General features: G+C 39.4%; 1 protein-coding gene across 5 annotated transcripts in view; it reads left to right on the forward strand.

The window, feature by feature from the left end:
• AHCTF1 (AT-hook containing transcription factor 1) overlaps positions 1-18,591 on the forward strand; it is an 84,625-nt gene that overhangs the window by 29,459 nt on the left and 36,575 nt on the right. For 4 of the 5 annotated variants that reach the window (XM_045982312.1, XM_045982315.1, XM_045982313.1 and 1 more), the window contains 7 exons: positions 720-870; positions 2,232-2,364; positions 2,448-2,629; positions 3,081-3,142; positions 3,996-4,124; positions 16,051-16,141; positions 17,206-17,295. In XM_045982312.1, the coding sequence (XP_045838268.1) occupies positions 720-870; positions 2,232-2,364; positions 2,448-2,629; positions 3,081-3,142; positions 3,996-4,124; positions 16,051-16,141; positions 17,206-17,295 (838 nt within the window). The remainder of the gene's footprint in view (positions 1-719; positions 871-2,231; positions 2,365-2,447; positions 2,630-3,080; positions 3,143-3,995; positions 4,125-16,050; positions 16,142-17,205; positions 17,296-18,591) is intronic. The other variant, XM_045982314.1, reaches the window with a different exon arrangement.

Raw genomic sequence — 18,591 nt, forward strand, 5'->3', positions numbered from 1 at the left:
ATAAAGTCTGTGAATTATCTGAGACATTTTTATGATTATGCATTTTTCTGGAAGAAAGTTTCGTAGGTTTTCTTAGGTTCTTTTTTTTCCCTCCAAAGATCGATTGATTTATTTGAGAGAGAGCGAGCATGTATGCACAAGTGGGAGGGACAGGAAGAAGAAGGGAGAATCCCAAGCAGACTCTGTGCTGAGTGGAGAGCCTAATGTGGGGCTTGATCCCAGGACCCCGAGACCATGACCTGAGCTGAAACCAAGAGTCAGATACTCACCCAACTATGCTGCCCAGGCGCCCCGGCTTTTGTTAGATTCTTAAAGAGCTTGATGAGGGAAAAAAGCGGGGAGGGCTGTTGTTCTAGAGCAAGAATGTCACTCTGAACAGAGGAGCAGGTTTGCTGGCCTGGTATGTCTTTGTGCAGAATAGTGATGGTCAGTCCAGTTCACACTCCAGCCCCAAGTACCTGAAGGTTCCCATGTTTGATAACTGCTTTAGAAGGTTTGTTGGTCATTATTTTCCAGAGACTAAGTTTATCTGTGTTTTATATACTACATTAAAATTTCAGAGGCCTTTTCAAGTGATTTGTTCTCCTTACTTTGTAACTTTTTTGTGTTTTCTTTGTATCATGTGAAAACTCTTTAAATTCAGAGAACATTTAATTTTTGAATGACTTCTGGCTTAGAGTTCTATGAAGATAGAGATTTGTGTGTCTTTTCTGTTTCAGGGGTTAGAGTACTGTGAAGAAAGATACACACTGGACCTCACGGGTGGCATGTTTCCTTTGAGGGGACAGACCAGTAATACCAAACTGTTGGGATGCCAGAGTATAGAGAAATATCGATATCACGGCGACAGAGAGGAAGGTATGAATGAAGGTTGGTTAAAAGCACTCTTATATGTCATGTGGAATGCTTGATTTTGATAGTTACCTTGATGGAAGATTTATGACATCCACCTTGATGGAAGATTTATGCTTTTTTAGAGTTCATACTCCTGGCAGTTAAAAAATTAGAATACTGATTATGGAATTTCTTTTAGGTCCGTATGAGATAGTCGGTATTCTTACTCTCCAGTTTGCTGTGCAGAACTCAAGAGTCCAGTAGCTTGAGAGACCCTTGTATTTTAATCCAGCTTTTTAAACAGACAAGAATGGTCTCTAGTTTTGACTAGTATGAATGGTCTGTGAATAATGGTTCCTTCTGCATATTTTTTGAGACCTGTGGCAAACAGCCTTGGTTGTCTTTAACCTTTCTCTTTCCTTTTAGTATCATCCCTTCTTCCTGGTAAACAATCATTGCATGGTCAAAATGGCATAGATTTTGGAATCCCTCATGGCTTCGGATCTCAGCTCTGTCACTAGTTGTGACCTTTGATGAATTATTTAACATTTCTGAGCCTCCCTTTCCCCATCTGAATGGAGTAACGCAGTTGGACCTTTTGCAAAGGGTGGCTGTGAGAAGTAAATGTGATGCCGGTGTAGGTTCGTTCAGCTCTGGGCGTGCTCCCTACGGCCGTGCTTGTGTGTGCTTCCTGGGACTCATCGTCACGGTTAGCCCCTTCATCTGGGCATGTCCTCTGTGCTTGTCCCATGGCGGTTTTTGTGGCCCAGTCTTCACGTCCAACTAAACGTGCCCAAAACACAACTCTTCAAACTCTCCCTCCTGTTTTCCCCACTCCCCTCTTCTTTCTGTGTTTCCCATTAGTTGTGTCTCAGATGTTTACTTTTTCTCTCATTTGTTCCTATCTTTCCGTTCCCCACAACCATCATCCAGGTACTAGTCTTCCCCCTCTTTCCCATAGAGCTGGATCAGCCCTTCTCAACTAGAATCCTCTAAAGAATCAAGCCCTGTGCCTCAAGGCGTCCATTTTCGGTATTGATACTCTCTGTGTTCCCTTGTTGGGAGAATATGCAATCAAATACATGAATCAAAATAAATAAATCAAATAAATTCCTACTTTTACCTCCAATACCTCAAAGTTGCCAAAGTGTTAAGTGAAAACAAGCCACGATATAACTTTTCTGATGAGTATTTTTTTGTAAAATCTTCTTGAAATGGAGAGACAGTAAAGATATACTGAATGAAACCCTTCTTATGGAATGAGCCATAGAAATGTGCTTTGACATATCAGACATGAAAACTTAATTTATGACAAGATGTTGCTGAAATTTTATTTGGGGTGATTTTAGTTTGTGATAATTTATTCAATTTATAAAAATTATATTCTTTTCTTTTAGCTCTGTCTCCTGACACTAGTGTTTCAGTCTTTACCTGGCAGGTGAATATATATGGACAAGGAAAGCCTTCTATGTATTTGGGGCTTTTTGACATAAATCGTTGGTATCATGCACAGATGCCAGATTCATTAAGGTAGGATTTCGCCCTCTCCTCTCTTTCGTATTTGTATGTGTAGCAGCTCGGTCATTTAATGATTTTGTAACATTTTCTTTTAGAGCAGGAGAATATCTGCATAATTGCTCTTACTTTGCATTGTGGTCACTGGATTCTGTTGTGAACAAGACTTACCCGCATTACATCTTGGATATACTAGTTAATGAGAGAAGCTTAAGTAGAGGAATTCCCCCTTCATATCCACCTCCCGAGCAGTTTTTTAATGCAAATATTTACAATTTTGGTATGTGTTTCGTTAACATTACCTTTCGAGAAAAATAACATGCACAAGTATATCTGTGTGGGTGTTTGTATGTGTGATACATATTTGTATAGTATGTGTGGTATGCAGGTATATATGCTTACCTGCTCATGTCTCGTTACTGTTAGTTAATATATGGGTAACTTAGGAAATTTAGTTTGATATGTACACCAGAAATTTAATACTTAGGTATTTTATAAAGATACTATCACTTATGAATTTGCTAGAAAAGATAATTATTATTTATGTTAAGTTTGGTATCTTGTCAGGATGGAAATATTTGGAAAAATTATTTTAAAATTTATTGTATGTAAAATAATTTTGATATCTTGCCTAGCAGTCTCTTGTTAGGATAAATTTTGTTGTATTAATGCCGTCTACGATTTAATACATAAGCAGATTTTATTTTTTTTTTTTACATCTTTTTTTTTAGATGCCACTTGTTTGTTAAACTCAGGAATTGTTCATATAACTTGTAATGGCTTTCAAAAGGAGGTAGGTAACAACTAACAATGTGGACAGAGTGTCTTAATGAACTGAAGTCAGATCATGGACTTAAACTTTAGTGTTAATTATATAAACTGTTGTTTCAGCTTAAATGGTAGCTTCTGCTAGGTTTGTGATATGAGCAACTAGTAGCATCAGTTACTGATGGCAGCGTGCCAGAAGAAGTGTTGGGGTTGTGTGGATGTTAGCTACTTGAACCGTAAGGAAAAGAGCGGAAGTAGGTCAGTGCCTTCCCCGTATCTTTTTGTATCCAGACTCTTCATTCTCCTCTTTCTTCTCAGGAAGTGTATGAATGAGGGAAGTAATGCAAAGAAGACACCTAGCACAGTGTCTGGCGCAGAGCAGGCAGTGACTAGATGTTGAAAAAGACTTCTCCAGGAAAACACAAAATGACAGATTTTGAAATTGATAACCGGCTAGATGTGCCTGAATGCCATATTTATACTTCCTATTGGATCTCTCTGACATTAGATCAGGAGGAATAAACTGCAGTGGTGTGTGTGGGGTCTGTGCATGTATGTGTGTGTGTTCATTAAGACCTGTCACCAAGTCTGTCAGCTGTCAGCATTGGAGAATATAACAGGGTTACCCATCAAAGACAGAACGCCACCCAGAGTATCTTCATCAGTAATATTATTTTTAACTAGCATACATTGGTTTAGCTCAAGAACTTATAAACCCTTGTCCTTGCAAGAAATGTAAAAATGGAGCCTTAAAATTTCTATTCAGTGTCTTTTAGCTTTATTCAGAATATTAAGTACAAAGTAGATGATAAGTTTATTAATTCTTAAATTTGATTATTTGAAATTATGTATTAATGTTTATTCATCAATCTTTACAGACTTTGAGGTTTTTAAAGAAATCAGGAGCATCTCTCAGTGAATTCATACCTGATGGCTATAATCGATGTCTTATGGCTGGCCTTCTGTCACCAAGACTTACTGATACTCACCCTTCCAGTTTAAGTCAGGTGAGATGATTTATAACACTGTTGTTTCTTTTGTTATTAGCTTTCTATTATAATATTACATTATTATAGTAAAAGTCTACTAGATGACTTCTGCAAAGTAGATTCAGTAGTAGAATGCTCATGCTTCGTGATCATAGCTGTGGTCTCAGGTTTGGCTTAAAACACATACTACCAGGACTCAGGAGGCCATAACTTGGCACTAGGTTCACTTAGCTGTATTGAAGGATTTAGAACAGAAGCCACTTTGTGGCGGCCCCAGGCATGTCAGTAGAAGTTGTAACAGGCCAGGGGCCATTTTCCAGCCCCTATGAGAACTGCATAGGCACAAGTGAGTAAGACCTCATGAGTAAAAACCATCTTGACTTAGGTCACGTATGTGATCACTGGCATGAGTGTCACTGGGAACTCGTGCTGTCATAGGAATGTTGAATCAGAAATTCTAGGAGTGGAGCCCAGCACTCTGTTTCAAAAAGCCCTGATGTGGTGGCGCCTGGGTGGCTCAGTCAGTTAAGCGTTCGACTCTTGATTTTGGCTCAGGTCATGATCTCAGGTTCCTGTGATTGAGTCCTGCTTTCCCTCTCCCTTGGCTCCTCTGCCTGCTTGTGCTCATACACTCTCTCTCTCACATAAATAAATCTTAAAAAAAGAAAAAGCCCTTAATGTGATTCTGATGCAGTGTTCTGAGAACCGCTGCTTTATAGAAACCGGTATCTTCTGAGAGCCTGTGAGGAGATTTCAAGTTCCTGCAGAACAAGGCTGTTCTAGAAGTGAGACTCACTCATGGAAGCCAAAATCTCAACTTCCTAGTGGAGGTTTATAATCCATTCAATTTTCCTGGTCCCAGTACATTATACCTACCAGGGGACAGTAAACAGTGTTGCCTGGGGACAGCTCATAATTCACATTTAACTCATTATTTGTTAGTAAAACACGGTAGAATAAAGTAAGCTCCATTTTCCCATGGAGAAAATGTTAACCTTCCCCAAGTAGTGTTTGGATAAAGTTATTTAAAAAATTACAGATGTGTAACATTATGAATTGCTGGAAAAAGAGCCTTTTAAACACCCATGGAATATAAATATTGCCACTTGTGGTTTAACATTTATGGTTGGATTTTAATACTTAATTTCATGGAGTAAACTGAAATATTCGATACCGTTATCACTGGGAGATTCTCCCCTCCTTCCTGTCCTTTTATATTTTGGTACCTATGTAAATATTGACCACGTGGTTGTGTCATGATCATGGTCAATGTTAATGTTATTATTACATAGCTTGTTTTTTCCTGGAGTTTCTAAGTGGCCTTTAAAAAAAAAACAAAAACCTGCCTACTCTCACACAAGCTTAATTTTTTTCTTCCAGTTAGTTTTTGCTTTTCGTGGCGCCCCTTTAGACGAAGGGTCTGCCCTTCTGTTCGATTACCTTCATTGCCCAGCAGTTTGTCGCCTTTGCCTCTGGTTCTGTTTTGGGGGAGATTGCTTCATCATCTACCTGTCTTCCCGTCAGCTTTTTAAAAAAATTTTTTATTAATTTTTAAATTTTTTTATAAACATATAATGTATTTTTATCCCCAGGGGTACAGGTCTGTGAATCGCCAGGTTTACACACTTCACAGCACTCACCATAGCACATACCCTCCCCAGTGTCCATAACCCCACTCCCCCTCTCCCAACCCCCCCTCCCCCCAGCAACCCTCAGTTTGTTTTGTGAGATTAAGAGTCACTTATGGTTTGTCTCCCTCCCGATCCCATCTTGTTTCAATTTATAACGCTACCCCCCCTAACCCCCCATGTTGCATCTCCACATCCTCATATCAGGGAGATCATATGATAGTTGTCTTTCTCCGATTGACTTATTTCACTAAGCATGATACCCTCTAGTTCCATCCACATCGTCGCAAATGGCAGGGTTTCATTTTTCATGGCTGCATAGTATTCCATTGTGTATATATACCACATCTTCTTTATCCATTCATCTGTAGATGGACATCTAGGTTCTTTCCATAGTTTGGCCATTGTAGACATTGCTACTATAAACATTCGGGTGCACCTGCCCCTTTGGATCACTACGTTTGTATCTTTAGGGTAAATACCCAGTAGTGCAATTGCTGGGTCATAAGGTAGTTCTATTTTCAACATTTTGAGGAACCTCCATGCTGTTTTCCAGAGTGGTTGCACCAGCTTGCATTCCCACCAACAGTGTAGGAGGGTTCCCCTTTCTCCGCATCCTCGCCAGCATCTGTCATTTCCTGACTTGTTAATTTTAGCCATTCTGACTGGTGTGAGGTGATATCTCATTGTGGTTTTGATTTGTATTTCCCTGATGCCGAGTGACGTGGAGCACTTTTTCATGTGTCTGTTGGCCATCTGGATGTCTTCTTTGCAGAAATGTCTGTTCATGTCTTCTGCCCATTTCTTGATTGGGTTATTTGTTCTTTGGGTGTTGAGGTTGCTAAGTTCCTTATAGATTTTGGACACTAGCCCTTTATCTGATATGTCGTTTGCAAATATCTTCTCCCATTCTGTCAGTTGTCTTTTGGTTTTGTTAACTGTTTCCTTTGCTGTGCAAAGGATTCGATCTTTTGATCTTGATGAAATCCCAATAGTTCATTTTTGCCCTTGCTTCCCTTGCCTTTGCCGATGTTCCTAGGAGATGTTGCTGCGGCTGAGGTCGAAGAGGTTGCTGCCTGTGTTCTCCTCAAGGATTTGGATGGATTCCTTTCTCACATTGAGGTCCTTCATCCATTTTGAGTCTATATTCATGTGTGGTGTAAGGAAGTGGTCCAATTTCATTTTTCTGCATGTGGCTGCCCAGTTTTCCCAGCACCATTTATTGGACATTCTTTCCTGCTTTGTCAAAGATTAGTTGACCATAGAGTTGAGGGTCTATTTCTGGGCTCTCTATTCTGTTCCATTGATCTATGTGTCTGTTTTTGTGCCAGTACCATGCTGTCTTGATGATGACAGCTTTGTAATAGAGCTTGAAGTCCGGAATTGTGATGCCACCAACTTTGGCTTTCTTTTTCAATATTCCTTTCAATATTCGAGGTCTTTTCTGTTTCCATATAAATTTTAGGATTATTTGTTCCATTTCTTTGAAAAAAATGGATGGTATTTTGATAGGGATTGCATTAAATGTGTAGATTGCTTTAGGTAGCATAGACATTTTCACAATATTTATTCTTCCAATCCAGGAGCAGTGAACATTTTTCCATTTCTTTGTGTCTTCCTCTATTTCTTTCATGAGTACTTTATAGTTTTCTGCGTATAGATTCTTAGCCTCTTTAGTTAGGTTTATTCCTATGTGTCTTATAGTTTTGTGTGCAATTGTAAATGGGATTGACTCCTTAATTTCTCTTTCTTCTGTGTTGTTGTTGGTGTAGAGAAATACAGCTGATTTCTGTGCATTGATTTTATATCCTGACGCTTTATTGAATTCCTGTACAAGTTCTAGCAGTTTTGGAGTGGAGTCTTTTGGGTTTTCCACATATAGTATCATATCATCTGCGAAGAGTGATAGTTTGACTTCTTCTTTGCCGATTTGGATGCCTTTAATTTCTTTTTGTTGTCTGATTGCTGAGGCTAGGACTTCTAGTACTATGTTGAATAGCAATGGTGATGATGGACATCCCTGCCGTGTTCCTGACCTCAACGGAAAAGCTTTCAGTTTTTCTTCATTGAGAATGATATTTGCAGTGGGTTTTTCATAGATGGCTTTGATAATATTGAGGTATGTGCCCTCTATCCCTACACTTTGAAGAGTTTTGATCAGGAAGGGATGCTGTACTTTGTCAAATGCTTTTTCAGCATCTGTTGAGAGTATCATATGGTTCTTGTTCTTTCTTTTATTAATGTGTTGTATCACATTGATTGATTTGCGGATATTGAACCAACCTTGCAGCCCTGGAATAAATCCCACTTGATTGTGGTGAATAATCCTTTTAATGTACTGTTGAATCCTATTGGCTAGTATTTTGGTGAGAATTTTTGCATCTGTGTTCATCAAGGATATTGTTCTGTGGTTCTCTTTTTTGATGGGATCCTTGTCTGGTTTTGGAATCAAAGTGATGCTGGCCTCATAAAATGAGTTTGGAAGTTTTCCTTCCATTTCTATTTTTTGGAACAGTTTCAGGAGAATAGGAATGAGTTCTTCTTTAAATGTTTGGTAGAATTCCTCTGGGAAGCCGTCTGGCCCTGTGCTTTGTTTGTTTGGAGATTTTTGATGACTGTTTCAATCTCCTTACTGGTTATGGGTCTGTTCAGGTTTTCTATTTCTTCCTGGTTCAGTTGTGGTAGTTTATATCTCTCTAGGAATACATCCATTTCTTCCAGATTGTCAAATTTGTTGGCGTAGAGTTGCTCATAGTATGTTCTTATAATTGTCTGTATTTCTTTGGTGTTAGTTGTGATCTCTCCTCTTTCATTCATGATTTTATTTATTTGGGTCCTTTCTCTTTTCTTTTTGATAAATCTGGCCAGGAGTTTATCAATCTTATTAATTCTTTCAAAGAACCAGCTCCTAGTTTCGTTGATTTGTTTTATTGTTTTTTTTGGTTTCTATTTCATTGATTTCTGCTCTGATCTTTATGATTTCTCTTCTGCTGGGTTTAATGTTTCTTTCTTGTTCTTTCTCCAGCTCCTTTAGGTGTAGGGTTAGGTTGTGTACTTGAGACCTTTCTTGTTTCTTGCGAAAGGCTTGTACCGCTATATATTTTCCTTTCAGGACTGCCTTTGCTGTGTCCCACAGATTTTGAACCGTTGTGTTTTCACTATCATTTGTTTCCATGAAATTTTTCAATTCTTCTTTAATTTTCTGGTTGACCCATTCATTCTTTAGAAGGATGCTGTTTAGTCTACATGTATTTGGATTCTTTCCAAATTTCCTCTTGTGATTGAGTTCTAGCTTCAGAGCATTGTGGTCTGAAAATATGCAGGGAATGATCCCAATCTTTCGATACCGGTTGAGACCTGATTTATGACCCAGGATGTGATCTACCCTGGAGAATGTTCCATGTGCACTAGAGAAGAATGTGTATTCTGTTGCTTTGGGATGAAATGTTCTGAATATATCTGTGATGTCCATCTGGTCCCATGTGTCATTTAAGGCCTTTATTTCCTTGTTGATCTTTTGCTTGGATGATCTGTCCAGTTCAGTGAGGGGAGTGTTAAAGTCCCCTACTATTATTGTATTATTATTGATGTGTTTCTTTGATTTTGTTATTGATTGGTTTATATAGTTGGCTGCTCCCATGTTAAGGGCATAGATATTTAAAATTGTTAGATCTTGTTGGACAGACTCTTTGAGTGTGATATAGTGTCCTTCCTCATCTCTTATTATAGTCTTTGGCTTAAAGTCTGATTGATCTGATATAAGGATTTCCACCCCAGCTTTCTTCTGATACCCATTACCATGGTAAATTGTTTTCCACCCCCTCACTTTAAATCTGGAGGAGTCTTCGGGTCTAAAATGAGTTTCTTGTAGTCAACATATAGATGGGTTTTGTTTTTATATCCATTCTGATACCCAGTGTCTTTTGATTGGGGCATTTAGCCCATTAACATTCAGGGTAACTATTGAGAGATATGAATTTAGTGCCATTGTATTGCCTGTAAGGCAACTGTTACTGTATATTGTCTCTGTTCCTTTCTGATGTACTACTTTTAGGCTCTCTCTTTGCTTAGAGGACCCCTTTCAATATTTTTTGTAGAGCTCGTTTGGTGTTTGCAAATTCTTTCAGTTTTTGTTTGTCCTGAAAGCTTTTTATTTCTCCTTCTGTTTTCAATGATAGCCTAGCTGGATATAATATTCTTGGCTGCATGTTTTTCTCGTTTAGTGCTCTGAATATATCATGCCAGCTCTTTCTGGCCTGCCAGGTCTCTGTGGATAAGTCTGCTGCCAATCTAATATTTTTACCATTGTATGTTAGAGACTTCTTTTCCCGGGCTGCTTTCAGGATTTTCTCTTTGTCACTAAGACTTGTAAATTTTACTATTAGGTGATGGGGTGTGGACCTATTCTTGTTGATTTTGAGGGGGGTTCTCTGCACCTCCTGGATTTTGATGCTTGTTCCCTTTGCCATATTAGGGAAATTCTCTCTAATAATTCTGTCCAATACACCTTCTGCTCCCCTCTCTCTTTCTTCTTCTTCTGGAATCCCAATTATTCTAATGTTGTTTCGTCTTACGGTGTCACTTATCTCTCGAATTCTCCCCTCGTGGTCCAGTAGCTGTTTCTCCCTCTTTTGCTCATCTTCTTTATTCTCTGTCATTTGGTCTTCTATATCACTAATTCTTTCTTCTGCCTCATTTATCCTAGCAGTGAGAGCCTCCATTTTTTATTGCACCTCATTAATAGCTTTTTTGATTTCAACTTGGTTAGATTTTAGTTCTTTTATTTCTCCAGAAAGGGCTTTTATATCTCCAGAGAGCGTTTCTCTAATATCTTCCATGCCTTTTTCGAGCCTGGCTAGAACCTTGAGAATCGTCATTCTGAACTCTAGATCTGACATATTACCAATGTCTGTATTGACTAGGTCCCTAGCCTTCAGTACTCCCTCTTGTTCTTCTTGTTGTGGTGAATTTTTCCGCCTTGTCATTTTGTCCAGATAAGAGTATATGAGGGTGCAAATAAAATACTAAAAGTATTGCAAAGACCCCAGGAAAATGTGCTTTAACCATATCAGAAGAGACCCCAAATCCTGGGGGGGGGAGAAAGGGGATAAAAAAGAGGTTCAGGAAAAAAAAATTAAAAAAAGAAAACAAATAAAAAATATGAAAAAGAAAAAAATATATATATATTAGATAAACTAGTTAAAAATGTTAAAAAAGAAAGGGTAAAAGTTAAAAAAAATTCAGCAGAAGAAGAAAAAAAAAATTAAAAAAAAAATTAACTTCAAGACTAAAGAATCATGGGGAGAAAGCCATGAGTTCCATGCTTTGCTTTCTCTTCCTCTGGCATTCCGCTGCTGTCCTTGGTATTGAACCTGCTCTCGTTGGTAGGTGAACTTGGTCCTGGCTGGATTTCTTGTTGATCTTCTGGGGGAGGGGCCTGTTGTAGTGATTCTCAAGTGTCTTTGCTGGAGGCAGAATTGCACCACCCTTACCAGGGTCCGGGCTAAGTAATCCACTCAGGTTCGCTTTCGGAAGCTTCTGTTCCCTGAACGCTTTCCGTAGATTTCCGGAGGAGGGGAATGAAAGTGGCGGCCTCCCAGTCTCCATCCTGGAGGAGCCGAGAGCCCGGGGCCCCACACCTCAGTGCGCCCCCAGAGAACAGCACCCAATCACTCCCATATCCCCGGCCTCCGGCTGTGCTCCAAGCTCACCCAGCCTGTGACCGGTTCAAGGTAACCCCGAGCTGAGAGCTCACTACTCGGCTCTTCTCTGTAGCTGGCTTCTCAGTTCTAATACCTGCGAGCTCTGCGACACTCTGACACCCCCGATCCTTCTTTGACCCTGCGAGACCTGGGGCCATGCTGACTCCGCGTGGGCTTCACCCCGGTTTAGCCACTGGAGCAATGTCCCTCAGTGGAACAGACTTTTAAAAGTCCTGATTTTGTGCTCCGTTGCTCCGCCGCTTGCCGGGAGCCACCACCCCTGCCCCCCCCCCCCCCCCCCCCGCAGTCTATCTTCCCGTCACTTTGGATTTGGATTCACTTCTCCGCCGGTCCTACCTTTCAGAAAGTGGTTGATTTTCTGTTTCTAGAATTGCCGTTCTTCTCTTCGATCTCCCGTTGAATTTGTAGGTGTTTGCAATGTTTAGATAAGCTATCTAGGTGATCTCTTGCTGCCTGATGTAGTCTCAGCCTGCTGCTTCTCTGCCATCTTGACTCCTCTCCCTTCTCGTCAGCTTTTTAAAAATTTGACCCTCATATAAAATTTCTGTGAGTACTTTTTCTTTGATCGGTCTTTTGTTTCTAGTATCCTGTTTCATGGATGAACTAGCTGCTGCACGTGTGTATTCACAGTCTTACTTGATTTTTGCACGGGCTCTGTTTCCTCTGCAGTCCTGTTTCTTCCTCTGGTCTCTTCGATGCCAGTGGCTCTCCTTAACGCATTTGGTGGCCCTTAGTCATCTGTTCATATGTAAAGTGGGTCAGTAACAGATGATACACTCTATTTTGCCTGGGTATAGTTCATGGAGAGGAATCCTTTTCTTGAGGTTAGTAGATGGAACATGCACCATTTCAGTGGAGAAAGCCCAAACTTTTGGGGAGCCATTCCATTTTCCCAAAGACCTGTGATGCAGGCGTCCATGGTTCTTTGCTGCAGGGTCCCAGGGGGATATGGCTGGCTGTTCCATAGACTAACTGTCCACCAGTTGCCTATTTTTAGCCCAGGTCTGACCACTCTTGCCCCCCCACTTTCCTCTGTACCTGGACTCTCCAAGGACTTAGCCTGAGGGCTCAGAGAGCTAACCTGACTAGATTCTCATCTGTAGCTCCCCTCTGTGAGGACTTAAGGACACAGTTTCCCTCACAGTGCTGAGTTCCTCACCTTTCCTCATGACTGCCATTCACGGATTTTGTTGAGCTGTCTCACCCCATTATGCCTTCTCTTTTCTTTGCCCTTGTTGATTGATACCTTTCTCTGCTATTTACAATCACTCACTCACTGGGGTCTGGTGATGATTCCAAGGCAGCAAGTAAATGGCCCAGTGTGATGTTCCATCTTTATCCACAGGTAACAAGAATTTTCTTTCTTTCAGGAAAGGCTAAAACAGTTTATAAGGTTGCTTTTGTCTGTTGTGAGTAATAAATGGTCTTTTTTAACCCAGCTACTTGATCAGAGTTATGGGAAAATTGCTAATACGTTGTGCAGAAGATATTTATTCTTTCTGTCTAATGGTCCAAGAATACTGTTGAGGGCTTTGTTTGATAAAACAGCGTCATCCCACTGTGGGCGGTTGATTTCCAACCATATGCATTCAGGGGACAACTTTGCTCAGTCTTTCGTTCATAGTATTCTATTTTATAGTGTCCATTCCACTGTCCTCACGAAGACAAGGAGAAAAAGTACCAGATTCATGGTGGTTTTCTGCAGCCCCGATAGATTCATTGAAAGACCTCCAGGAACTTCGGCCCCAGTGGCCCTGCCCACCCTACTGTCAGGAACTGGAGCTTACTTTCCAGCCCAGTGCTCCAGCCTCCTGCCCACAGAGAACTCACTGTTCATCATCCTCAGGCCTTGGGCACTCCCAAGTCCTCCATTTAATTTTCTCACTTTAGGGAACTTGATACAGATTTTTTTTTTTCTGATTACATACTGTCAAATTTAGTTAAAGCAGTAATATCTTAAAAACGTGAAAAATAACTTGTAATTCAGCCATGTGAATAAAACAGCATTTAATGTTTTCCGTGATTAAATCTGGTACCCACCCCATTTGGGTTTTTTCCCCCCAATTACATAAATAATACATGAATAATTTGGATTTAGAAAATCGGCTATAGTGTATTGAGGTATGTAACTATTGGCATTTTGTTAACCATCCTTCGTGTACTCTTTTTTAAAAATTCCATTCCCAGAACAGGCCAAAGTAAATTATATTCTTTAGCAATGCACACGTAGAGCTAAAACAAAAAGAAAAGCAAGAACATGATGACTTCAGAAGGCAGGAAAGGGGTTGTGGTTGCCATGGGAGATGAGAGGGGTGGGTGGGATTTGTTTTTGGTCAGGTCCTAGCAGACACGGCTTCCAGGTGACTGCCACATATTCTAAACCTGGGTGGCGGTCTTGTCAGTATCCCCTTTGTAATGATTTGTTTGTATACATGGTGCATGGACTTTATGTATACTTTTCTTTCATGCATCTCTTTGTATCCCTTCTTCATATCAGGGAAAGGATGATACAGATGCAATTTCATATTTTCATTGGGTGGTCAGTATTCTGTTAACTACATTATTTGCAGGTTTTACCTTTGTTTTACTGGGTTGTCAATGGAAATTCCTTATGATACATGTTTACCCTCTTTGTCATAAATCTTCTGGATCCTCCCCCTGCTGTTTTCCCTCTTGATTTATTTTATGGTACCTTTCGCTACATACAATTTAATATTTTTGTAATCAAATGCTCCTGGCTTAGAAAACCTTTCTAACCAATGCTTCATTAACATTTAAGGCTTAGTTCATCTGTGTTCATGAGGTAAAGGTTGATTTTCTCTCTCCTGGATGATGATGAGTGCAGCTGCGCTACACCCCTTACAAAATAGAACACAGAATGTCCTTTTGTCACACTACTGAGATACCACATTTATTTGATTTCCTCTGTGTACTGGGTTCCGTTTCTGGGTTTTTTATTATGTCCCGTTAATCTGATCTATTTCTATGCCATTTTAATATACTGCTCTAATATTTGCTGATGTGGCTCTTTTTTTCCTATAATTGTCAATTCATTCTTTTGTATTAATTATAAGATGATTTTATCCAGCACTCGCATTGGAACTCTTCTTGGAAATTTGTTATAGTCATGTATTTATTTTGGAGAGAATATTTTTATCATCATCTCATCCAAGTCTAAATGATTTATATTCTCATTTATTCAGGGTCGGTTTTCTATCTCAGCAAGATCTTATAGTTCTTTTCAGTTCATACAGGTGTCTCATGTTTTTATCTCTTAAGTGCCCCGTAGTTCGGCTGCTTGTGACTAGAACGTTTTTCCTGTATTAAATTCTGGGTGGTTATTGCTAGTACATAAAAATGCAATTGATTTTTGTGTATTCACTTAATATCTATTTATCAAATCAGAATCTCTTAGATTTTCAAGGTCTGGCGTCATCAGCAAATACGGGCTTCTACTTTTTCCACTTTTGTTTATTTATCTTCTCACAGCGTTTGGTAGAACCTCTACAAACTGTGGAAAAACAATGGTACCAACAGACATTCTTGTTTTGTCCCCAATGTTAATGTAAATTGCTTTACTGAGTCTCCATTTAGAATCATGCTTTTCTTCATTTTGAGGGAGTCTTTATTATAGTTAAGCCCCTCTGTTCCTGTTCGACTCATCTGTTTTTTCATTCAGTTCTTTTAAAAACGTTTCCTGCTCTAATGAATGAAATTCATACGTTTCGTTAATATTCAGTATGATTTATAATGATTTTAAATAAGACTTGTTAAGACACAGCTATTTCTTATAGTCACCTGCTTACAGTGGTTTTTAGTAAATCCATGAAATTGTGCACCTATCTCCACATTCAGTTTTAGAACATTTTTCTCACCCCCACAAAACCCCCGTGTTCTCCCCCCACTCCCTGGCTTTCAAACCACTCTGCTTTCTGTCTTCATAAGCTTCTTGTTACTTACGTGCATCTACAGTTCATCCGTGTGGTATATGCGTCAGTCCCTCATCCCATTCGTTTACCCATTCTTCAGTTGGGGAGCATTTGGTTTGTTTCCAGTTTGGGACTATTATGAATGATGTTGTTCCATGCACAGTTTTGATGTGGGCATGTGTTTTCATTTCTCTTGGGTGTGGAGTTGCTGGGTCATGAGGTAACTCAGTATTTAAGTCTCCCAGAATGGCTGCCATTTTCCATTCCCACCATCAGTGTACGAGGATTCCAATTACTCCACATGGCCACCAATGCCTCTCACTGCCTTTGTGTTCATAGCCACCTAGAGAGTCATGAGTTTTTAACTCCTTAAATGTTTGTATTTTTAAAATTTATTTATTGGTTTTAAAGAGAATGCCTGTGGGGGAGGGGGAGAGGGAGAGAGAGAACCTCAAGCAGACTCTCTGCTGAGCCTTGGAGCCCCACACAGGGCTCGATCCCAGGATGCTGACATCATGACCTGAGTCAAAACCATCAGTTGGATACTTAACCAACTGAACCACCCAGGTGTCCGTAAGTGTTTGTATTTCTCTGAGTCTGTGATCAGATATCCTTTATCCTCATTTCTTATTCTTTTTCCTTCTTTTTTTAATGCATGGTTCAGGAAGAACAGTTAGAAGCTATATTGTCAGCAGCAATCCACACAAGTTGCCTGGGACTTCTGACTGGATGTATCAAAAAGTGGACAAAAGAAGGTAAGATTATGGTTTTTAACAAATAAAAAAAATCACTTTTATATTTAAAATTTTTTAAATGATTAATTTGGAGGGTTTAGTTAAATTTTATTTTGAGCTAATTGTAGATTCACATTGCTATTTTAAGACATTGTGTAGAGAGATCCTGTGTTACCCATTATCAGCACCCTCCTCCTGCAAGTTCTGGTAAGCCTCTGGTACAGCCTCTCAGTCAGGACCCCCATGCTGTCCTTTTTATAGCCACACCTACGTCCCCCTTCGCACAACCCCAGGGAGCCACCAGTCTGTTCTCTACTTCTGTAATTTTGTCATTTCAAAAATGTTTAGAAATGACATTATACAATATGTAACTTTGAGATTGACTCTTCAGCAAAATTCTCTGGGATTCATCCCAGTTGCTGGGTATCCTTCTCTTTTAAAAACACACATACTGCACCCCCTTTATTTTTGTTGAGTCATTTGAGAATAAGTTGAAGGCATCAACATTTCTCTACTTGTAAGTAATTCAGTATTATTTCCAAGGCCAAGAACATTCATTACAAAACCACTTTATACTTATAACATTCAGAAAAACATTGATACATGCTGTTGTCTGATCCCCGGACATTACTGGAATGTTACTAATTGTGCCAATAATGTCCTTGATAGCATTTATAGGAATAGAGAATCCAGAATGGAATCCAGCATATACTTTGTATTTAGTTTTTATGTCCTTTTAATCTCTCTTAATCTCATATAATTCCAGGCTTTTATCTTTCAAGAAATTGGCTTTTCTTTTTTTTTTTTTTTTAAGATAAGCCTATCAATTTGCAGACAGCCTTTCAGTGTGTGTTGTTAAGCTTTCCTCCTGATTGGATTCAGAGTTGACATTCTTCACAGCAGCACTTCGTAAAACAGCATAAAACAGCGTGCTCTTTGCTGTGTTTTGTACCAGTTTGTTAGTGTTGACGTTCCATTGCTCACTTGATCAGTGTGGTCTCAGTCAGGGTTCCCCACTGGAGCTACTGATTTTTTGTTTGTAATTAATAATCCTTTATTTTTTTCCATTGATATTTACTAATAAGAACAACCAAATTCTGCGGCCAATCTTCGCTTTGTTCTTGAGTGGACATGGAATAAAGTGGTTTTTACAAAAGAGGAATTTGACAGACTGTGTAAGTATTATATTAAAATATTAACCTCTGTTTGTGTTTTAAGTACATGACAGTCATCATTTTTAATCATTTCGAAGTTGTAAGCTTGTTTTTTTTAAAGATTTTATGAATTTATTTGAGAGAGAGCACAAGTGGGGGGTAGGGGCAGCAGGGAGAGGGAGAAGTAGGCTTCCCGCGGAGCAGGGAGCCCGAATCGGGACTTGATCCCAGGACCCTGGGATCATGACCTGAGCCGAAGGCAGATGATTAACTGACTGAGCCACCCAGGCGCCCCTGAAGTTGTAAACTCTTTAAAGAAGTCTCAGAGGAAAAACTTCTCTTTTAATATTGGGGTGGCAAAATTAGTATTTTTTTTATGGTTTTTTTTTTTTTAAGATTTTATTTATTTATTTGACAGAGAGAGATCATAAGTAGGCAGAGAGGCAGGCAGAGAGAGAGGAGGAAGCAGGCTCCCTGTGGAGCAGAGAGCCCGATGCGGGGCTCAATCCCAGGACCCTGAGATCATGACCTGAGCCGAAGGCAGCGGCCTAATCCACTGAGCCACCCAGGCGCCCCTTTTTATGTTTGTTTTTAAACATTTTTAAATAATTTCTACACCCAGCGTGGGGCTCGAACTTAAAACTTCAAGTTGAAGAGTCACATGCTGCACCACTGAGCCAGTCAGGCACCCCGACAAAATTCTTTCTTGAGCAAGACTTTGCAGTCGATTATTAAACTGGCAACGTGTTAACGTGCCTATAATACCAAGTTTCAGAGTTGTAAGATCTTTGATCTTAGATTAATTTATGAAGTTTGCTGATGATGGAGTCAGGGCGGTCTGCCAGTTGACCTCAGAAGGTCCCCTTCTGACTCATTTTCTATTCAAAATATTTATGACCCAAAAAAAGCTAAGGAGGAGGGCAAAAACTCCTCACCTCTGTCTTCTGCTAGCAGGTGTCATTATCAGTCATTCACAGTAATTTTTCTTCTTGTCAGGCTTATTCATTCATCTGTCATTCATCTGAGTTTTGAGGTGTCCTATAAATATCAGAAACCCATTATGTGCAAAAATAATGTGATTGCCCTGTACATGGAAGTATAATTTAAGTTTATTTAGAAGTATATATTTTTGTTATTTCTATCATTGTATCAATGATGAATGAATTAAATGGACTTTTTAATTAAGTTATTTTTAGTAGAGAATCTACTGTTAGAGACATGGGGTTCTTTAGTATTTTTAGGTCATACTTACAAAACATAAATATGAAACAATTATAAATACTTAAATAATTGAATAATTATTTAAATAATTATTAA

This window comes from Meles meles, chromosome 17 (genome assembly GCF_922984935.1).
Source record: "Meles meles chromosome 17, mMelMel3.1 paternal haplotype, whole genome shotgun sequence".
NCBI lineage: Eukaryota > Metazoa > Chordata > Mammalia > Carnivora > Mustelidae > Meles > Meles meles.